Source organism: Macaca thibetana, chromosome 12 (assembly GCF_024542745.1).
Source record: "Macaca thibetana thibetana isolate TM-01 chromosome 12, ASM2454274v1, whole genome shotgun sequence".
NCBI lineage: Eukaryota > Metazoa > Chordata > Mammalia > Primates > Cercopithecidae > Macaca > Macaca thibetana.
This window is the reverse complement of record NC_065589.1, coordinates 73,031,380-73,055,074: the sequence shown is the minus strand read 5'-3', so window position 1 is coordinate 73,055,074 and position 23,695 is coordinate 73,031,380. Positions and strand designations below refer to the sequence as shown.

General features: G+C 37.8%; 1 protein-coding gene across 6 annotated transcripts in view; it reads left to right on the top strand.

The window, feature by feature from the left end:
• The window catches only part of UBR3 (ubiquitin protein ligase E3 component n-recognin 3), a 264,525-nt gene that overhangs the window by 49,550 nt on the left and 191,280 nt on the right, over positions 1 to 23,695 (top strand). For 4 of the 6 annotated variants that reach the window (XM_050751440.1, XM_050751439.1, XM_050751438.1 and 1 more), the window contains exons 3-7: positions 1,655 to 1,813; positions 3,010 to 3,153; positions 4,062 to 4,111; positions 17,518 to 17,584; positions 22,353 to 22,483. In XM_050751440.1, the coding sequence (XP_050607397.1) occupies positions 1,655 to 1,813; positions 3,010 to 3,153; positions 4,062 to 4,111; positions 17,518 to 17,584; positions 22,353 to 22,483 (551 nt within the window). The remainder of the gene's footprint in view (positions 1 to 1,654; positions 1,814 to 3,009; positions 3,154 to 4,061; positions 4,112 to 17,517; positions 17,585 to 22,352; positions 22,484 to 23,695) is intronic. The other 2 variants (XM_050751441.1, XM_050751437.1) reach the window with 1 other exon arrangement.

Below are 23,695 nucleotides of genomic sequence, written 5' to 3'. Positions count from 1 at the left end.
ATATTACTACTTCTGCTCAGCATTAATTTCTGTCTGTGCAAAAAAAATTCTGCCTTTTTTTTTTGAGATGGAGTTTCGCTCTTATTGCCCAGGCTGGAGTGCAGTGGTGTGATGTCAGCTCACCGCAACCTCCACCTCCCGGGTTCAAGTGATTCTCCTGCCTCAGCCTCCCAAATAGCTGGGATTACAGGCGCCTGCCACCACGCCTGGCTGAGTTTTTGTATTTTTAGTAGAGGTGGAGTTTTACCGTGTTGCCAAGCTGGTCTCACAAGGTGATCCACCACCTTGGCCTCCCAAAGTGCTGGGATTACAGGCGTGAGCCACCGTGCCCAGCCAAAATTCAGCTTTTTGTGTGTAGAAATTACTGTTTAAAATTAAAGAAATTAAAGAAAAGACTTGCAATAACCAATCCAAGGTAATGAAAGCTCAGAGATCTTGTGGTTTCCCAATTTCTTTCAATTCTGTTTCTCATTCATCCTATAATCCTTAGATCTGTATTAGAATTTGTTTCAGAGCCCTTGAAAACCTACAGCAAACAGTAAACATCTGTTATATTAATATATAAGTCACTGGGGAGAATATAAAGTTGGATAATATATGACATTCGCTTTACACTGAGAAAGTAGGTTTTGAGATTCTGAATAAATGTTGAGTGAAATGGACATCCCCTTTCCTGGGCACACAGGTTCTCCATTACCTCTTTTATAGGTGTGGTTTTATTCATTTGTTTGTTTTTGTTTTAAAAACAATTATGGTTAAGCTATAAATCTCTTTATTTCCTTCCTTTTAGACCTCGGCTTCTGTAAAACCTCTCTATATTTTTCATCTTTAATATTCTTTTTCAGTTGTTGTCCAAGCTTCTTTTCTTTCTTTCCATCTCTATTTGCCTGTTTTTTGTTTTTAATAGTTATTCATGTTTATGAAAAGTTATCTTTCATTTTAGTTGCTTGCCCTTCAGCTAACATGTATCTGTATTTTTGGAATATTATAGGGGATAGGTTATTTGTTATACAGGTTTAAATTTGACATAATTTTGTCCTAATAGTCTTATACTACTCTCAATGTATTTGAATTGTATCTTGTTTTATTTTAGGATGTGATCTAAACTTTTTCTTAAATATTATCTTTTTTTGAAATGATCTCATGATGACATTTATATATGTGGAAGTATAGGGCCCACAGATCGAATGCTGCTACTTTTTTTTTTTGTTTTTGAGACATGGTATCACTCTGTCGCCCAAGCTGGAGTACAGTGGCATGATCTCGGTTCACTGCAACCTTCACCTCCAGACTTAAGCCATTCTCCCGCCTCAGACTCCTGAGTAGCTGGGACTACAGGCGCGCACCACCACACTCGGCTAATTTTTTGTATTCAGATTCTTGTTACACAAATTAAGTACTTTATACCTTAGGAGGTCATCTGTGTTTTTCCATCTACTTTTTTCCAAAGGACTGAATTCCTGAACAAGTCTACCCTTGCTTGGCTAGGTGCTGGGCAGATACCAATTTTCTAAACAGAGTTGTTGTATTGACTTTTTTGATTATAAAATACTATAATTTAAGCCATTGTAATTTAAAAAGAATACTGTTATTTTTAGTAAGATATTTTAAAGAAAATTACCCTTATTTGATTTTTTTTCTTTTTTTATTTTAGCAGCTGATGGACCATCAGAAAAGGACCTTAACAAGGTCCTTCAACTTTTGGAACCTCAAATTTCCTTTTTAGAAGACCTAACTAAAATGGGAGGAGCAATGCGGTCTGTTCTTACTCAGGTTTTGACAAACCAACAAAACTACAAAGATCTGACTTCTGGTGAGTAAAATGTTAGAAGAAATTTATAGTTTACATACATTACTATAATGATAAGAAATTGAGTCTTTTAGAACTTAAAGGTAAATTGTAGAATTTTCATAGAATGCTAAAGCTGGAAGTTATTTAGAGAACTTCTTGTTTTATGGATGAGGAAATTGAGCCCCAGAAAAATGAAATAGCCTGTTTAAACCTCACAATTAATTTATGTTGGAGTTGGTACTAGAACCCAGGTCTCCTAACTTTTGGTGCGATATAAGATAATTATGTTCTACCTCTCTTTTTTTTTTTTTTTTTTGAGACGGAGTCTTGCTCTGTCACCCAGGCTGGAGTGCAGTGGCATGATCTCGGCCCACTGCAACCTCTGCCTCCTGGGTTCAAGCGATTCTCTTGCCTCAGCCTCCCAAGTAGCTGGGATTACAGGTACCCGCCATCACACCGAGCTAATTTTTGTATTTTTTTAGAGACAGGGTTTTACCACGTTGGCCAGGCTGGTCTTGAGTCTTGACCTCAGGTGATCTGCCTGCCTTGGCCTCCCAAAGTGCTGGGATCACAGGTGTGAGCCACCATGCCCAGCCCTACCTCTCTTTCTTTAAACACAAGGCTGCTAAGTGATCTCCTTTCTTTAACAGTAACAACCATCATGTCTATGTTTTCACTTTTGATATTTTAAGTTTTTGGGTTGTATGGCCTAGGATTTTCTAATACACAGTTTTAAGTTCCAAAACTTGGAATTGTTGAATGGTATATTGTTATACAAAACATTTCATACGCCCTTCCCAAGCACTCTGCTTTGGATAACTGCATGCTTGGTATTACGAGAGCACAGACTGTCAAACCAAATGTGAATTCTGCTACATAATTATTATCTACCATATTAACTTTCTGACTTTCTTTGCTGTAATTTTCAGGTTCCTTGAAAGCTAGGATGGTGTCTTACTAATTTTTGTGCCCCACATTCCCTTGGATATTTTAGATGCTCACCTACTTTATAGATTTCGTTATTTCACTGTGTATTCTGGGATTGTTAGTGCTAAACATAAGCACAAAAATGTTATCTGAAGCTATCTTATATTATTCATTCTAGGGCTCCCACTCCATTAGAATATTCACCTATTTATAGATATTAGTTAATGAAAAGACCATACTGAGATTTTGAATGGAATACTTTTTTCTGATTTGAAGTTTGTTTTCATTAGGTCTTGGAGAAAATGCTTGTGTAAAGAAAAGTCATGAAAAGTACCTTATAGCTTTAAAGAGCTCTGGACTTACATATCCTGAGGATAAGCTTGTATATGGTGTGCAGGAACCATCTGCTGGTACTAGTTCTCTGGCAGTTCAAGGTTTGTCTAAATATTTAATTTGAACAGTAGTAACTTTTCTGTGTTAAAAGCAAAAAAACCTCTCAAACTTTACTCATTATTGAAAAAATTATTTTGAGCCAAAACAGTATTATTCTTTTTAAGAAAAATAATAAAAGTAGTAAAAATTTAGAGGCAAAAAAGAATAGATTGACCAAAGAAGAGAATGCATTTTTCTTAAATGGAATTTGATTAGCTTATTAAGGTTCTGGTTCTAACTCATGAAAAATGTACAGTTGCTATTCAAGAGTAGCCCAGAACTTTACTCCCTCAATATTTTAGTAAACTATGGTTTAAAACTAAAAAGAGATCCTTCTGAAACACCATTTGTAATCACTGTATTAAATCTTAGTTTTCACTGGATCATTCCTATTGAAGTATCAACCTATTTGGTCCAAACTTATTTAAGATAAATGTTGGAGGCTGGGTACGGAGGGTCATGCCTATAATCTCAGCAGTTTGGGAGGCCGAGGTGGGTGGATCACCTGAGCCTGAGGTTGGGAGTTTTGAGACCAGCCTGGCGAACATGGTGAAACCCCGTCTTTACGAAAATACAAAAATTAGCTGGGCATGGTGGCAGGCGCCTGTAAACCCAGCTACTTGGGAAGCTGAGGCAGGAGAATCGCTTGAATCTGAGAAGTGGAGATTGCAGTGAGGTGAGATTGCGCCACTGTACTCCAGCCTGGGAGACAGAGCGAGACTCCCGTCTCAAAAAAATAAATAAATAAATAAAAAAGATAAATGTTGGACTTTGCTAAGATAACTGTTAGAATGAAGTGTCCTAACATAACAAAACTTGGCCTTTTGATATTTGTATTTCTCAGAATAATTTGAAAATAAAGCAATATGTAGCAACTATGAAGGACAACTATTTTTCTTCTCCTCCAAAGGTTTTGTAGGTGCAACAGGAACTTTGGGACAAGTAGATTCTTCAGATGAGGTGAGATTTAAAGTTCAAAACTTTTTAAAAAGTATAATTTTATACTTTTTTATAATTTTATAATTTTATACTTTTTTATAATTTTACTTTTTTATAGTTCTAAAACTATATAGATTTGTAAGCATTATGTAGTTTAAGTTTTTAATTCTATAGACAAGGACACTGAAGCCGAGAATGGCTTCTGGGAAGCCTAGATCACACAATTACGTAGTGACAGAACAAGGTCTATAACTAGATTTTTACTTCTTCTTTATAATTCATTTTTCTTTTTCACAGTTTAAAAGTGGGTAGAAAGAGGTAGAGATTTCTCCTCAGAAGCTATCCCCAAATTTACCCATATAGTTTTCATATGTACAATGAAATTATTTTTGAAAATTTTGCTAAGTTTAGGATAATTTATTAAAAGACTATGAAATGAAACTGTTTTTCTAGTCTCATAATAAAGTTACATTTTACTTGTCAAGGATTGTTTTTAAATTATGTGCTGGGAAAAAGACCATCGATTTGAAATTTCAATTTTTATAGTTTTTATTAATAATATGAATAATAAATCATTATTATATTTCTATATTTTATTACATAATTTATAAGAGAAAAATTGCTGTTACATATATTAACTTATAATCTTGTTGCTTATACAATTTAAATTTTATATTTCTAATACATTTAATTATTAAAATCTAAAAAATAAAATTACATTTAAACATATGTATCTTTTTTCTTTTGGAAATTCATTTTGAGTTGATAATATAATGTGAACTAAGCCAAATATACTCCTTTTAAAGGGATGGCTTCTGTTATGGAAGTCTTGTAATTGATTTAATACCATAAAATTTAAATTTTACAGTTTTTCCTCTCTAAAAAGGCTTTCACAAAATGTTACATTTTGTGGAGTCTCATTTCGGGTAATTTTCAAGAATTTTCATCAGATTGGAGAGGCAGTTTATTATGCTGTGTAGGAGTTTGACTCTGGAATTAGACTGCCTGGGTTTGAATTGTGGCTCCTTTACCTATTAGTAGTGTGACCTTGGGCAAATGTCTTAACTTCTTCATGTCTAAATTTCCTTATCTGTGAAATGGAGATAATAATAGTACTTATTTCATGAGAATATTATGAGGATTGAATGAGTTAATATATGTAAGCACTTAGAGCCCTAGTGCCCAGCATATTGTAAACACTATATGTGTGTTAAAGAAATAAAATAGAGTCATTAAAAAAATTATGTAAATGGTTAGCTTATAAATTTTGCTTTTGTTTTGTAACAAAATAACTTTTGAGAATCATATTGTTATAATGACAAATGGGAAAAACTTTCTGATATTTAAAATAGACTTTCAAAAAACATGTAAACATTATTATTTTAACTAAACTGTAATAATTCCATTTTGAAGATAGGGGAGGGGAATGGTGGGAGTAAGAATGCTAATTCTTCGTATGCCAAAGAAGGAAGTAATTGATAATAGACATGTAGTTTGAAACTGTTTTTCTGCTTTAAGGGCATTTTGTGGGGAGGTGAAATGGCCTTTTATTAAAAGGCGAGTTCTTGGATTAGGAGTTGAATATGAATGGATGAATGAATGGGCACTTCTTTAGCTAAAGCCACCTGGGTGGGAGTCTTCTATCTGTAGCCAGTAGGAACTTTAGACAGCTGTTACATAATGAAATGATTTGGTCATTGTTCAGAGCACTTTGTTAAAATAAGCATCTTGACTTGATTTAGAACAACAAAAATCTGTGGTCTTAAGTTTGTATTTATGTGGTAGGTTAGAACCATCATATTATTTTAGCATGTCTAGCATTACGTATCCAACAGGCTTGCCAACAATTTTACTTTATTTTCATGAATTGAATTTTATTTCTGGATATGTAAAAAGCTGATCTTCAACATAGATGCTTTCTCCTCTGTCTAGGAAAGAAGTAACATTCATTTTTATCTTGGCCTAAACTTTCCAGATTAGCATTTGAATTTCCCGTGGAGACTTCCATCGTACACAACTGCATTGCAACAACATTGTATTTTATGGTTGGGTGCTAGAAGGACATCCTTGTGTGTGTGTGTGTTCGTGTGTGCACGTGTGTGTATTGAGGGGCTTTTGAATCTCTTCTAGAAGTAATTTCTAGGATGATATCAGATAATTTGAAATATTGCCACTTTTTTGTTCATTACTGTTGCTTCTAATCTGTCCTTTTTAGTTTTAGGTCCTCACTTCTGTTTCCCACCTCCATCCTCAAGCAGGCCCCAGTGGGGTCTGTTGTTTCTCCCTTTGTGTCCATAATTTTCTCATCATTTATCTCCCACTTAAAGTGAGAATATATGGTACTTGGTTTTCTGTTCCTGCATTAGTTGGCTAAGGATGGTGGCCTCCTGCTTCATCCATGTTCATTCCTCTTAGATTCTGTTTCAGCAACTTCTGTGTATAGTATGCTTGATGTAACCATTTGTTCCTTAATTATGATCATGTCTCTGTGTGAATATCATGGTAAATACTTTTTGATGTCAACGACTTTAAAATACTTTATTTCAACCCCTAGTCTCTCATAATGCATTGTTTTTGTTATAGCTGAGAAGATTTACTTTTAAAGCATGTGATGTATATTTGATACATTTAAGTAGCTGAGACTCTTTGACCTTTATTTATTTGTTTATTTTTTTGAGATAGAGTCTTGCTGCGTTGCCCAGGCTGGAGTGCAGTGGCGTGATCTTGGCTCACTGCAACCTCTGCCTCCTGGGTTCAAGTGATTCTCCTGCCTCAGCCTCCTGAGTAGCTGGGATTACAGGTGCCGTCCACCACTCCTGGCTAATTGTTTTTGTATTTTTAGTAGAGACGGGGTTTCACCATGTTGGCCAGGCTGGTCTTGAACACCTGACCTCAAGTGATCTGCCTGCCTGGGCCTCCCGAAGTGCTGGGATTATAGGCAGGAGCCACCGTGCCCAGCCTCTTTGACCTTTAAATCATACATTTATTAAACTTTTCATTTATTGAATTTTTTTTTTTTTTTTGAGATGGAGTTTTACTCTTGTCGCCCAGGCTGGAGTACAATGGTGAGATCTTGGCTTACTGCGACCTCCACTTCCTCCTGTATTAAGCAATTCTCTTGCCTCAGCCTCCTGAGTAGCTGGGATGACAGGCACCTGCCACCATGCCTGGCTAATTTTTGTATTTTTAGTAGAGACCGGGTTTTGCCATGTTGGTCAGGCTGGTCTCGAACTTCTGACCTCAGGTGATCCACCTGCATTGGCCTACCAAAGTGCTGGGATTATATACGTGACCAACCTTACTTGGCCGTTGATTTAAAAAAAGAATTTTTTTTTCTTTTTTAACTTTTACGTTCAGAGGTACATGTGCAGGTTTGTTATATAGGTAAACTTGTGTCACAGGGGTTTGTTGTACAGATTATTTATATTTCATCACCCAGGTACTAAGCCTCGTACCCAACAGTTATTTTTTTCTGATCCTCTCTCTCCTCCCAACTTCATCTTCAAGTAGGCCTCAGTGTCTGTTGTTCCCCTCTTTGTGTCCATATTTTCTCATAGTTTATCTCCCACTTAAAGTGAGAATATGCAGTATTTGGTTTTCTGTTCCTGTGTTAGTTTGCTAAGGATGATGGCCTCCTGCTCCATCCATGTTCCTGCAGAGGCCATGATCTTGTCCTTTTTTATGGCTATGTAGTATTCCATGGTGTATATGTACCACATTTTCTTTATGCAGTTTACCATTGATGGACATTTAGGTTGATTATATTTTTTTGTAGTCTAAAAATATTTGGCCAGGCATGGTGGCTCATGCCTGTAATCCCAGCACTTTGGGATGCTGAGGTGGGAGGATTGCTTGACCAGCCTGGGCAAGATGGTGAGACCCTGTCTCTACCAAAAAAAAAATAAATAAAATAAATAAAAAAGGAAAGCTTTTTTTTTTTTTTGAGATGGAGTTTCGCTCTAGTTGCCTAGGCTGGAGTGCAGTGGCGTGATCTTGGCTCACCACAACCTCTGCCTCCTGGGTTCAAGCGATTCTCCTGCCTCAGCCTCCCGAGTAGCTGGGATTACAGGCGTGCACAACCACGCCTGGCTAGTTTTGTATTTTTGGTGGAGATGGGGTTTCTCCATGTTGATCAGGTTGGTCTTGAACTCCTGACCTCAGGTGATCTGCCCACCTCGACCTCCCAAAGTGCTGGGATTACAGGCGTGAGCCACCATGCACCGCCCCAGAAAGCTAAACTTTTTATAGTTTATATATTGATCACATTTTCCAAAGGGATAAAAATGGGGTCGTTTAGGCATTTGAAAACTTAAGAATTTGAAGTAGAGTTGTTTAGCCAAAGTATCTACTGTATTTTTTTTTTTTTTTGAGATAGGGTCTTGCTCTGTCTCTCAGGCTAGAGTGCAGTGGTACCATCATGGCTCACTGCAGTGGTGTACCATCGTGGCTCACTGCAGCCTCCACCTCCTGGGCTCAAGCAATCCTTTTACCTCAGCCTCCTGAGTAGCTGGGACTACAGGCGTGCACCACCAAGTCTGGCAAATACACACACACACGCACACACTCATATATACATATATGTGTATATATATAAAGGTTTTGCTTTATGGTTTTAAACTTATTGTCAAGTCTTGAGTTAGAAAAGTCGGCTGGGTGCGGTAATCCCATCTCTACTGAAAATACAAAAATTAGCTGGGCTTGCTGGCACATGCATGTAATCCCAGCTACTCAGGATGCTGAGACAGGATAACCCCTTGAAACCTGGGAGGCAGAGGTTTCAGAGCTGAGATCGCACCACTGCTCTTCAGCCTGGATGACAGAGCGAGACTCCGTGTCAAAAAAAAAAAAAAAAAAAAGATAAGTCATGTGATAAACAAAAACGAAATGAAAATTAGTGTCAAGCAATTCAAGGGTTATAAAAATATGAATGCTTGAGCTATAAAGGGACCATATAATTCATCTTGTCTTATTTATGGATGAGAAAACTGAATTCCATAGAATTAACTGATTCACTCAGGCTAGTAAATGCCATCTAGTTAGTGGTGGAGTTGAAATTGGGCACTAGTGCTTCTATCTGCTGGTGTAAGTGTTCTTTCTATAAAGTGGATAAACCATGATTGTCATTACTATTGCTATGCAGCAAATTTGCCCAAAGCTTTATGTCTTAACATTACGATTTTATTTTGCTCACAATTTTATGACATAGGAACGTGAGAATGGCATCTGGGCAGTTCTCACTTAGGTTATCATATGTGGTTGCAGTTAGTTGTTGGCTGCAGCCATAGTCATCTGAGGGCTTCACAATGAGATGTAGATCTAAGATGGCTCACTCACAGGGCTGATAGTTGATGCTGGCCATCCACTGGGAACTCAGCTGGTTGTTGATCAGTATGATAACGTGGTTTCTCCAGCATGGTGGTCTCAAGTTGGACATCTTACATAGTACTGACTTCTCCCAGGCCAACAGCCCAAGAGTAGAAGCTGTAGAGCCTTTTCTGAGCTAGTCTTGGAAGTTACATGGTGTCACTTCATCCTTTTTAGTTATAAAAGAGTTGCTAAAATATGTCCAGATTCAGTGGGAGGTGATATAGATCCCACCTCTTGATGGGAAGAACGTCAAAGAATTTGTAAACATGTTTTAAAACTTCCACAACCAGGATATGACATTAGCCATTCTTTTCCCTGGATTCAGTTGATAATCCAATAGTGGGTAGTGATAATAGCTAAATAATGTACCAATAATTTCTTATAAATTTTCTATCTATTTTAGTGGCACTATCTCTTGGGAAAAACTACAACTGGTAAAGTCATGTCATTTTAGCCAGTAATGGCTATTACAGAGTTTTAATGAAAATCAAAGCTTTCCTTAAGTAGAATAGTTACTATTGTACATCAAGAGAATAAAAGCTTATATTTACATTGTAAGGTATTTTGTTTTGTTTTATTTTATTTTATTTTATTTCATTTTATTTTATTTTATTTTAATTTTATTTCGAGTCAGAGTCTTAACTCTGTCGCCCAGGCTGGAGTGTAGTGGCATGATCTTGGCTCACTGAACCTCTGCTTCCCGGGTTTGAGCGATTCTCCTGTCTCAGCGTCCCTAGTAGCTGGGACTACAGGTGCATGCCACCACACTCAGATAATTTTTGTATTTTTAGTAGAGATGGGGGTTTTGCCATGTTAGCCAGGCTGGTCTTGAACTCCTGACCTCAGGTGATTCACCCACCTTGGCCTCCCAAAGTGCTGGGATTAGAGGTGTGAGCCACTGTGCTCAGCCTGTAAGGTATTTTGGAGAGTTGGCTTTTTTTGTTTGAGACGGTGTCTTGTGCTGTCGCCCAGTCTGGAGTGCAGTGACGCGATCTCCGCTTACTGCAAGCTCCGCCTCCCAGGTTCAGGCCATTCTCCCGCCTCAGCCTCCTAACTACAGGTGCCCGCCACCATGCGTGGCTAATTTTTTGTATCATTAGTAGAGACGGGGTTTCACCGTGTTAGCCAGGATGGTCTCGATCTCCTGACGTCATGATCCGCCCTGGCCTCCCAAAGTGCTGGTATTACAGGCGTGAGCCACTGTGCCCGGCTGAGAGTTGACTTTTAACTTTGTAAAGCAAAAGAAAATATACTGAAATTTTACTAGTATTCATTGTAGGTTAAAGAACAAAATATATTTTTGAATTTAATTACTAATGAGGCTATAAAACTACTGTGACTCTTCTGCTAGTCTCTTTTTTGGGTTGTATTTCCTGTTTTAATCTGGTTTGTTTTTTATTTATTAATGCAAAACATTATTTTATTAGGACTCATGGCCTACATGGAATAAAAATTCAGTTGGTGGCTAGGCATCATAAGCAAAAACAATGTTAATTGAGTTTGTGTGATTTATTTGGAGAGAAAGATAAGAATTCCCATCAACCCCTTTAAAAATGAATATGATTATTATTTAAAATTTGCTTTTACTTTTGTTCTTAAAGGATTTTTAAACATATATTAAAATGGTCAAAAGACAAGAATTAATATAGAATAGATTAAGGTAAAAATAGATGAAGGGATAAGATAGATGGAAATAGGATGATAGAGGAAGAGTACTTAGATATAGATGTTCTTGAATAAATAACTATTTTATGCCATTTAAAAATAATTTTTTTAAATGGCTTTTCATGTCATGTTGCATTTTATTTGGAACTGTAGGCACAAATTACATATTTGCTTTAGTATTTATATTTGAAATATAATGAAGAGCTAGATGTGGCTTCAGGATTAGAATTTCTACACATTACCTTATAGGCTCATGGGATTATTAAGCAAACCCTTTACATAATTTTATTCTTGTAATTTAAGATATTATATATAAAGGAAGATAGCATGAGAATAAGTAGACAATGATATTTTAATTACTACTGTAGAGTAGGAATTGTAACAATTAAAAGATGTTTTGGCTGGGCGAGGTAGCTCATGCCTGTAATCCCAGCACTTTGGGAGGCTGAGGCGGGTGGATCACCTGAGGTTGAGAGTTCGAGACCAACCTAACATGGAGAAACCCCATTTCTACTAAAAATACAAAATTAGCCAGGCATGGTGGCGCATGCCTGTAATCCTAGCTACTCGGGAGGCTGAGGCAAGAGAATCACTTGAACCTGGGAGGCGGAGCTTGCAGTAAAGTAACATTGTGCCACTGCACTCCAGCCTGGGTGACAGAAGGAGACCCTGTCTCAAAAAAAACAAGCAAAAAAAACCTGAAAAGAAAACGTTTACATTTAGCCTTCCCATCCAAAGATGATCAGTGTTTATAAATTTTGCTTGTTTACTTTTATCTTTTTTTCCTGCATACTGTTACATAATTGAGAAATAATCACTTTGCAAAATAAAATAAGTTACTGTGTAGATATACTTTGAATATTCTTGTCTTTATTCAAGACACAATCCAAGTGAAAGACAGCTTTCCAAAAATAATAGCAAAAGTAGGACGATTGAAATAAAAAATCAGAGATACTTTTCATAAGTGAATAGGTAAAAGAAAAAAGGCTGGGTGTGGTGGCTGATGCCTGTAATTCCAGAACTTTGGGAGGCCGAGGCAGGCGGATCACTAGGTCAGGAGTTTGAGATCAGCCTGGCCAATATGGTGAAACCCCGTCTCTACTAAAAATACAAAAATTAGCCCCGTGTGATGGCATGCGCTTGTAGTCCCAGCAACTTGGCTGGCTGAGGCAGGACAATCGCTTGAATCTGGGAGGCAGAGGTTGCAGTGAGCCGAGATCGGGCCACTGCACTCCAGCCTGGGCGACAGAGCAAGACTCTGTCTCAAAAAAATAAAAAATAATAAAATAAAAAAGAAAAAAAGTTAATTTTACTTTTGGAGGCATAAGGTTTAAATTTAATTTGGTATCATAAATTACGTTATGGTGAGGGTAGGGCAGGGCATCACATAAACTGTTGGTAGGAAAGGCCTTAGAAATATTTAATGTATTTCTTTTCTAGTGCAGGAATTGATTTGTAACATTCCTCACAGTTGGTAGGCCTCTCCATAAACACTGCCAATCGTAGGGAGCTTACCTAGTTTATGAAGCAACTTATTCCCTTGATAGCTCTAATTATTAAAATCTTCTCAGTATTGTGTTAAATATTGTAACTTTTGCATATTTCTTGTTTTACCCTCTAGAAAGATTTTTATTTCCATATGACACTGTTTTAAATATTTACTTTTAAATATTCTCTGTTGTGCATAGTTCTTTCTTTTCACTATCTAGTAAATTCATTTTCTTTTAAAATCTATGTCCCGATTCAGTGCCAGTGATGGGACATCTTTTGATAAGCATACCATGTCTTCATTAAGGTCCAAAGCTTTTTGTTATTTTTTTAGCAGCTATCCTAAATTTTTGGCAGGAGCCACAGAGGTCAAACAGAATGCCCAGCATTTCCCCCTGGGCCCCAGCTTACAGCTGACATGTTAGAACTCCCTTCTAGCGTTATACTTGTGAAGCTGATTTAAAGTAGTCTGATTATAGAGGCTTACATAAATCTTCAAGTTTCATCTTATCGTTCTAGTCTTTTAAGATCTTTGGCTTTCATTTTTATAAGGTGACATATTAAATATTCCTTCTAGCCCTGTGTAGTCTGTATTAATATTCTTTGAGTATTGTTGTAACCAGCTTTGAATTTACCTGACTTCTTTTTATGAAGCTCACATTTTTTTCATCTGTCTAGAAAATCCATCAAAAAAAGAAAGGTTAATTTAGGTTGAGAAACCATCTGTAGATTTAGCAGATTGGGAGTTTGAATCTGTTTTTCTTGGATTTTCTTGTCTCATGTCTTCTTGTTTCTTTTCCAAAACGGTTTGGACCTGTGTCCATATTTTGTGCCTGAAACACATGTAGCAATAGTGCCTACTTCCCTGCTCAGGGACTATTTAAGGTCTGAAAAGTTCCTGAGGGCTGTACAAATGCTGTCTGGGTTGAGATTGTATTTGATTTATTTCCTCTCGTCAGTTGGATCATCATCTTCTCTTAGGGTCCTGTACTGCTTCCTCAGGTACAAATGAACCTCAGCTCCACATCATGAATTTGGAGGAATGGGAAATTGTGGTTATGATAACTGTTTCGTTTTCATTTTCCTTAATGCTTGAATTCCCCACTGTTGGGAGTTATTTCTGTTTGTTAACAGTATTGTACTTTCTAAAAATAAAAATATAAAACTTATAATTGATAATATAGTAATCTATTACTGTTGGAGCAAGTAGTATTGGAAATCAGACTTGTATTTTAAAAACATGTTTATTAACTTAAAACTGCAATCCGTATTTATTGTTGAATAAATAGAAAATAAATATTAACAAAAAGATATTACCTAAATCTCTATCACTTAGTGGTGACTAACTGTAAACATCTGACATTCTTTATTTTTAAAATTTTTTCTTGTTCTTTCTCTTTTTTTTTTGAGACGGAGTTTCACTCTTGTTGCCCAGGCTGGAGTGCAATGGCACAATCTCAGCTCACTGCAACTTACCTCTCCCGGGTTCAAGCTATTCTCCTGTCTCAGCCTCCCGAGTAGCGGGGATTACAGGCATGTGCCACCACACCCAGCTAATTTTGTATTTTTAGTAGAGATGGGGTTTCCCCATATTGGTCAGGCTGGTCTCAAACTCCCGACCTCAGGTGATCTGCCCGCCTTGGCCTCCCAAAGTGCTGGGATTACAGGCATGAGCCACTGCGCCCGGCAGTTTTTTCTTTTTCTTTTTCATCTGTGTTATGACTTTATTTATTTATTTACTTACTTATTTTTGAAATGGAGTCTCGTTCTGTTGCCCAGGCTGGAGTGCAGTGGTGTGATCTCGGCTCACTGCAACCTCTGCCTCCCAGGTTCAAGCAATTCTCCAGCCGCAGCCTCCTGAGTAGCCAGGATTATAGGTGCCTGCCACTACGCCCAGCTAATTTTTGTATTTTTAGTAGAGACGGGGTTTCAACATACTGGTTGGGCTGATCTCGAACTCCTTACCTCAGGTGATCCACCGCCTCAGCCTCCCAAAGTGCTGGGATTGCAGGCGTGAGCCACTGCGCACAGTCCTGTATTATGACTTTATAATGTCTGACATTCTAATAGATTTTATGTATGTTGTATTTTAATGGTTTCATGCCGTATATACTCCTGTATTACTTGCTTTTCTCATTAATGATAGTTTTGAACAGCTATAAGAAGGAATATACTAACAGATTTTATTTGTGAATATTATCAATAAAGTAATTTCATACTGCATATGCTATTTTAAATAGCATGCTTTTCTCATTTATAATAGTTTTTGAACATCTGGTCACAATGAATATAGAGCTCCAGCATTGTTTTTCTTTATATGGTACAGTTGTGCTGTTATGTTATGTTATGTTATGTTATGTTATGTTATGATTTTTTTGAGATGGAGTCTCGCTCTGTCGCCCAGGCTGGAGTGCAGTGGCCGGATCTCGGCTCACTGCAAGCTCCGTCTCCCGGGTTCACGCCATTCTCCTGCCTCAGCCTCCCGAGTAGCTGGGACTACAGGCGCCCACCACCTCGCCCGGCTAGTTTTTTGTATTTTTTAGTAGAAACGGGGTTTCACCGTGTTAGCCAGGATGGTCTCGATCTCTTGACCTCATGATCTGTCCATCTCGGCCTCCCAAAGTGCTGGGATTACAGGCTTGAGCCACCGCACCCGGCCCCAGGTGTGCTTTTATTTATTTACCTAATCATCTTCTGTTGGAAACCAAAGACCTTTTTTTTTTTTGGCCATTATAAATAACATTGTGATGAATAGGTATGCATATAGTCCCAATTCACTTGTCTGATTATTTCTTTGGGTTAAATTCCTAGAACTGGAATTTCTGTTCCAAAGATTACCCAATTGCCATTCAGGGAAATTTTACTACTGTATATTCTCCCCATTGGTATATAAGAGTACCCATTTTCCCACCAGCTCAGATGCAGATAATCTCCCTTCCTAGCTGTATTTGATATCTAACATGATGTTAAGGCCAACTCAGTGGTCCGTGTTTTCAGACTTTTGTCTTTTGCCTTTGCTTATGCTGTATTCTCTTCTTGGCATGACTTTGCCCTCCTCTGCTTGTCTAATTCTACTTGTCCTGTAAGTATGTAAGGTCAGGAAACTTACAAAACTTCATATTGCCATGACTATCACTTGATCAAGGATGCTCTTTTCATAGGAAGCTTATATTTGAAATTATGAAATAATCCTCATCTGGGACATAACATGTTTTTCCAAGTTTGCCTTTTCTCTCAGGTCTTAGAGAACAAGTTTCATAAATGGCTATTAACTGAAATCTTAAATTTCGGAACCCTCTGAGCCCTGTAGTATGCTTTTACATTCCTGTGTCTGTTTTTTGTCTTTTAAGGCTTCATATTTCTTTCTCGTTAATTTCTCCAGCAGCAAGCTGAGAGTGGCAGAGGAGGAGGAGATTGTAGTTTGACTGTCAGTTCTGTTGCCAGGTGGATGGCCAAAGAGGCCTGGCAAAGGTAGAGATTAACAGGGAAGACATATTGAAGGGCCCAGTAAATGCTGAATGACTGAGCTAAGTGGTAGCTCTGGAAAACCCCAGAGAATGGCCCTGAGGATTGATGCTGCACTTCACAGAAACCTAAGTTAAGGCTATTACATTTAGGCCAAGGAAGCTGCACCAGTGTGTAGAGCTCCAGCATGAAGCTGAGGCTACTTTTCTGCTTTAGAAATGTGATGGATGCTAATTGAGAAAAGTATTTTGGAACTTATATTATAATTCTCACCTGCCACCAACACCATTGTTAGCACAACTGACTATTTGCCAAATACTACCACACCTCTTTATAATATTGGTTGGTTCATATGTGTTTGGAAAACAGGGAAAATATGTCAGTATAATGTGGAAGTTGTTGATTCATATGTAACATCCTTGGTTTAGGAGAGCTGGGATAGTGGGGTAGAATCATAACCTTTAGCTGGAGAGTAAAAAACTCTGAGCTCTGCTGCAAAGACAGCAGGAGCCTTTTCAGCACTATACTAAGAAAATTAGAAATGAGCACCTATACCTGGGGCTTCCTTCTCAAGAGGTGCACTGCTACTTTTACCTTGGTTTTACCAGAGGGAGGCTCCCTTTGCTCCTCTTCCCTCTGCATTGTCATAGCTGGCTGGCTTTCTTACTCTGTTGTACAGTGTTAACATGCTCTGATATAGCCTTAAACCACCACAAGATGTTTGCCTGGGCCTGCGAATGATCTTCCCAGGCACCAATTACTGCTTTTGTTACTTCTCTGGTTACAAACTTGAATAGGTTGTGAGTGTCCGCCCCTTACCCTTTTTTTACCCCATAAGCCGTGTTATTTTTAGTGTGAGGTTTTTCTAGGATATATGTATGTATATATCACATTGAGCAGAAATGTCTGTATTTCCTTTTTGGATTTTTTTTTTCTAAGCATATTTTAATTTGTTTTTATTATTATTTTGAACTCTCAACTCCAACTTCTAATATGTTGTGTTTATTTTTCAAAATTTGATTTCTTGAACTCATTTTTTCTTAGACTCTTGAAAGCCTTTCCTCTATTCATTGTTTTTGTCCTCTCCTCTTCTCTCCTACTTTCCTATAATAATCTCTCTTATTCCACTCTTTAGTTTCTTCGTGCATTTGATGTTAATTTATAAGGTTAGGAAAATCTTTAATCTTGGCATTTTGGGGTGTTTAAGAGTCTTCTGTTAGAAGCAGAGATTAAGAACTCTTGTGTTTTAATATTAGGGATATTTCACTATATTTTAAAATCAAAATTAACACTAAAATACATATTATAGCAAGTACATAGATGTTGATTAGTAGTATGTAAGTATGCATATATTGTGTGTTTAATGTAATTTGTAGCACATTTATAAAGTGTATCAATTTATGAATGTGACTGTGTATAATGCTAATTTTATTTTCCTTCAGGATGATCAGGATGGTAGTCAAGGTCTGGGCAAGAGAAAGAGGGTAAAACTAAGCAGTGGCACCAAAGGTATTTTTATTTTTATTTATTTATTTTTTTTCCTTGAATAAAATGCTTCTAAAAAATGCCTAATCACTAAAAATACTTGATGGGCTAACCATATTGACATCAAAGCTGTTTAAAGGGAGACTTATGTTATTAGATTTATCTAGTAAGTCTTGGAGAAAGTATTGTTAAGGGATTACTATTGGGTTTTGTTCATTATTTTCATCATAAAATATGCATTATCATATTTGAGTCCCCCCAAAAGGAAGTCTTTTCATTGGTTGATTGATTTGGCTCCAGTGTTTTTTGTGTGAATTTGTAGTTTGGCCTAGTTCCTTTTATAATCTGGGGTGTGCAATTTCTAGAGTGAAAAAAGACAAGGGAGATGACATGGTGAGAGAGAGACAGAGACAGACAGACACCCACACACACAATGGGAATGAGTAAATAGTACTTAACACGTAATAAAGGCTCAGTAGGGACTCACGTGTTTACTCAAGGGGAGAAAGTATTATAGATATGCTTTGTAGTGAGGGACTAGATTAGTAATAATAATGAGTAATATTTATTGAATCTTTTGTATGTGTTGGACATGTTAGAGATTATGGCTAATGAGAGGTAGATCCTTAATTCATCTCCCAGAGCCTAAGCTTTTAACCACAATGTTTACTTGACTGTCACTAAAAGCTTTTCTAGAATACTTGTAATTAGTTGACAAGTCTGTGCTTTGGATTTTTGCCAGGGATTTCCATATCTTAAGGTGTGGTTGGTTTAAAAAGTCTCCAGGCCGGGCGCGGTGGCTCAAGCCTGTAATCCCAGTACTTTGGGAGGCCGAGACCATCCTGGCTAACACGATGAAACCCCGTCTCTACTAAAAAAAATACAAAAAACTAGCCGGCCGAGGTGGCGGGCGCCTGTAGTCCCAGCTACTGGGGAGGCTGAGGCAGGAGAATGGCGTAAACCCGGAAGGCGGAGCTTGCAGTGAGCTGAGATCTGGCCACTGCACTCCAGCCTGGGCGACAGAGCGAGACTCTGCCTCAAAAAAAAAAAAAAAAAAAAAAAAAAAAGTCTCCAGCGGCTAAAATGTTATTTTGATGAAAAGAAATTTCTTTTTTTTTTGGAGACGGAGTCTTGCTGTGTCACCCAGGCTGGAGTGCCGTGGTGTGATCTTGGCTCACTGCAAGCTCTGCCTCCCAGGTTCACGCCATTCTCCTGCCTCAGCCTCCCCAGCAGCTGGGACTACAGGCGCCCGCCATCACGCCCAGCTAATTGTTTTGTATTTTTAGTAGAGACGGGGTTTCACTGTGTTAGCTAGGATGATCTCGATCTCCTGACCTTGTGATCCTCCCAACTCGGCCTCCCAAAGTGCTGGAATTACAGGCGTGAGCCACCACACCCAGCCAATGAAAAGAAATTTCTTACTTCTGCTCTTAATTAAGTGTATCTTGTGAAATATTTAGGACTGCCTAGAAAGGTAGAACATGCAGGCACTTTGAGTTGCAGGTTCCTTTTCTAAGTCTCAGTTACTATGCTGCTGCATTTAACTTGGGAGTTGCTAGGAAAGGGTATGGAATTTGATCTGCAGTCCAGGATGCACACATACACATATGTTCTCCTTTCTTCTGGCTCAGCAGAGAACCTGTATGTCTGAAGAAAATTAGGAACCCATATGGCCATCTGGCTCTTTAACTTATCAGATATTAAACTGAGTCCTTGTGACACATCTTAGTTAGAGATTGTTAAGCACATAGTTGAGTTTAAGCTTTAGGGGTGCCCAGAAAATACCTGCTATGGTGTAAGAAGTCATTGTTTTCCTTCAGCCTGGTCACTCTCTGGCTGAAGATACTTTTTATGCAGACTTAAGTTGAAGTATTTTTTCTTTGTTTTTAAATACCTGAACTTTTTTCACATGTGTGTTTGGATTGAGTGCCTTCTCTTCTTTCCTCTAATGGTAAGAAATAGTACAGAGATTTAAGACTTCATCAGTTATCATTTTCAGTTTAAGTATGTACATGGAAGGAATGGCTTTGTGAATTAGAATGCCAGGTGTTTTCAAAAACTGACCTTATTTTGAAGATATCTGAAGTTTAGGGAATGGCTCAATTTTTGTAAGAATTTTGTTCAACAGCTTGAAAAGTGCACTGAGAAGAAAATATGTAATGGTAAGAAAGAGGCCAGACACTATGCTAACCTCATCACTGCTTGTTCTCTAAACCTGCATTTTAAGGGTGAAGAAACTGAGGCCTTGAGGGTTTTAACTACATGGCCAAGATTCCAAGATTATTAAAACCTTTGCTTTAGTGATGCATTTATAGTGCATAGTGATTCTTCAAAAATCTCTTTTTTACAATTTGACTTAAGGTAGTTTACACATTGTTAAAAGTCATGTCAAGATTTAAAGATAGTCAAACATAACTAATAGAAGCATTTCTAACTACATTTTCATAATATTACACAATATAACATGTGCTTTAACATCTTGGGAGACTGACATTACCTATTTTAAGAGCAACAAAGAAGACATTGCTGGAGTTTTTTTGGTCTGCAGATAAAAATATTGAATTCTACATAACTGCAACTATTTTCATTTTAGCAGAAGCCACAGCTTTCCTGGTATATTCAGGTTGTTTAATTGATTTAAAACATTGTTAATGTATATTTTCTTTTAAGTGCTTGACAGTTAATTATGATGGCTTCAGGCTTTTCATTTGCCTAATACAGGCTTGCAGAGTCAAAACTGTGAATTCTGTGATTAATAGTACTAGTTTTGTTCAGCTTTGTAAATGCTTTTAAGAAGCACTTACCAATGAGAGCTTTTATTTTGGTAGTCTGTGAAATTATCAGTCACATTGTGTTAAGTGAATTGTGAGAATTAAATTAGGTACAGCAGTGTGCGGTGGATTATAATTTATTTTTTTCAGGACAGGGTCTTACTGTGTTACCCAGGCTAGAATGATCAATGGCATGATCTTGGTTCACTGCAACTTCTGCCCCCCGGGCTCAAGCGATCCAATTCTCCTGTCTCAACCTCCGGAGTAGTTGGGACTACAGGCACATGCCACCCCACCTGGCTGATTTTCGTATGTTTTTTAGAGACAGGGTTTTGCCATATTGCCTAGGCTGGTCTCAAATTCCTGAGCTCAAGCCATCTATCTGCCCACCTCAGCCTCCCAAAGTGCTGGGATTAAGGTGTGGGCCACTGTGCCAAGCCTATATTATAATTTTTAGTTACAAATCTTAAATTCCTGCTACCTGAATCTCTTGAGCCCTGTTTTTATTACTTTTTGTCTTTGAATCTGTCAGTGAGTTCTTTTTACTGTATTTTACCTCATTTCTTGCAATCTTGGCTTGTTTTTGTTTTTAAATCATTGTCATGCCCTGGAAATGATCTGTTTCAGGAGGAATATATTTCTGTTTTATAAGTAGAAAATTCTGAGTTTTGAAAATAATTACTTAATTGCTAATAATAAAGAAATGTAGCCTGGACAACATAGCAAGACCTTGTCTCTTCAAAAAATAAAAAATAAATTAGCAGGGTGTGGTCTTGTACCCCTATAGTCCTAGCTATTTGGGAGGGTAAGGTGGGAGGATCACTCGAGCTGAGGAGTTTGAGGCTGCAGTGAGCTATGATTACGCCACTGCACTCTAGCCTCCAGAGTGAGACCCTGACTCTTAAGGAAAAAACAAAAAAAACCAGATGTATAGTGTTATAGTGTACTTGTCTTTGTATGTTAACCACTCCTATTTATCACTTATGTCACCACTGAAATGGAATTAGGGAGTTGGAAGACATTTTTGCCTCTCTGTGGTTAAAATCATAATATCTTCAGGATATATAGGATATTTTGGTGCCATTTTTTCTTTAGTTATTAATGAAAAAACTATGTTACAGTTATATCTAAAGGACTGATTCAAGTCTTAGTAAACACAATGTTTTATAAAGAAAGTGATGACATACTGAGCTTATTGTTACTCATTTAGACCCACTACCTGGGGAGATGTGGTATGAACACATTATTCAATACTAGAAGAAGTATAAAGCTGGGGTAGGGTACTGTTAACTGAAAAAACTCTACAAGGTTATCCTGCAAGACACCTTGAACAGTGATGTAGTTAGGGCTGGACCTGAGGATTTTAATGTGTGTTAGATACTGTTTTTTCCAGTCTCTCATCTAAGTTTAGCCCCTGCTTAAGCAGTGTCACTAGAGCCAATACATTCATAGTTGATACTTCTTGTATCCTCTTGATGTCTTTGTGGTAGAGCTGATGATCCAGAGCAGTAACTTAAGATCATTTCCTCTGACAAAGATTAATAGTCTTAATTTTCTAGTTCATTTGCAGGGGAAGAAATTAGTGAGAGAAAGAAACAGTGAAAGTATTCAAAATACCTAGTTCCTCATATACTTCTTGAGATCTTCTGTTGAATAAGCTTGGCAAGGATGCAGAGCTTTGGAAGAGACAGACTGGCCCTTGAGAAGTGGCACTTGGCCTTAGACTTTCCAGTAGATAATGCTATCTTCCATTGAATACCTTTATTTAAAAAGGGCATCCATTTCCCCCACTCATTTTTCCACTTACTGCTTTATATTAAAATATACGCATTAAATTTTTTCTTATTTATATAGTATGTACATTATAGAAATCTAGCTTGTCAATATTATTGCACTTAAGGATATTTTTAATTTTTAGATACATTCACGTTTTATGGTTCATGGGTTATTAGTTATAGTAAGGTTTAAATGAGATGAGCAACTTCAATCATTAACTGATAAATTTCATTTTTCTTATGCAGATCAATCCATAATGGATGTTTTGAAACATAAAAGCTTCCTAGAAGAACTATTATTTTGGACTATAAAATATGAATTCCCTCAAAAGATGGTAACTTTCTTACTCAACATGCTTCCCGATCAAGAGTATAAGGTATCTATGTATTTTCCTGCTTTTCTGAACTTTGCTTTTCTTTCTTTGCCTTTCATTATTAAATCTTTTTTTTGATATATATCTCAGGTGAGGGTTGATATAACACTATAAACAAGCATTAGTTTCTTCTCTTGCTAACACAGGTTCTGCACAAAAGGCACAGTGTCTTAGCTTTTTTTTTTTTTTGACATGGAGTCTCGCTCTGTTGCCTAGGCTCGAGTGCAGTGGTGTGATCTCGGCTCACTGCAAGCTCTGCCTCCTGGGTTCACGCCATTCTCCTGCCTCAGCCTCCAGAGTAGCTGGGGCTACAGGCGCTCGCCACCATGCCCGGCTAATTTTTTTTGTATTTTTAGTAGAGACGGGGATTCACCTTATTAGCCGGGATGGTCTCGATTTCCTGACCTCGTGATGCACCCACCTCAGCCTCCCGAAGTGCTGGGATTACAGGTGTGAGCCACCGCGTCCAGCCAACAGTGTGTTAACTTTGTGGCAAAGCAGCATTACTCAGCAGAGTTCCAAAAGATTGCTTTTCTGCATGGAACTTGGTCTGGAGGGAATGCTGGGAAGCAAACATTGAAACCACAATTTTTATTTTGCAGAAATAAATATGTAGTTACAAATTGTTCTAAATCCTCTGAAGAAGAGTACAAGGTGCTTTGAGAATGTTTAATGGGGGCATTTGAATTTGGATTGTGAGATCAGGCTGGGAAAAGCATGGATTGAATAGTGTCTGGTCACTGCTGATAAACAGAGAACAGTTATTGACTCATATAAAAATGTTGATAGGTGAAGTTTCTAGACCCAGGGGGTTAGAACGCACCTGTTACCATCATATGGTTATGGCAGAGTGACAAAGCTCAGTTTATGAAAAGAAAATAAAGCATGCTGTAATTTTTATGGTGTAGGTTAGGAGAGACACTTTAATAGTGTCATTGTTTTGTGTGTCTTTATATCTGCAAATAACAGTAAAAATAAATATGGCTGGGCGCAGTGGCTCATGCCTATAATCCCAGCACTTTGGGAGCCCGAGGCGGGCAGATCACCAGAGGTCTGGAGTTTGAGATCAGCCTGGCCAACATGATGAAACCCCATCTCTACTAAAAATACAAAAATTAGCTGGGCATGGTGGCATGTGCCTGTAATCCCAGCTACTTGGGAGACTGAGGCAGGAGAATGGCTTGAACCTGGAAGGCGGAGGTTGCAGTGAGCCAG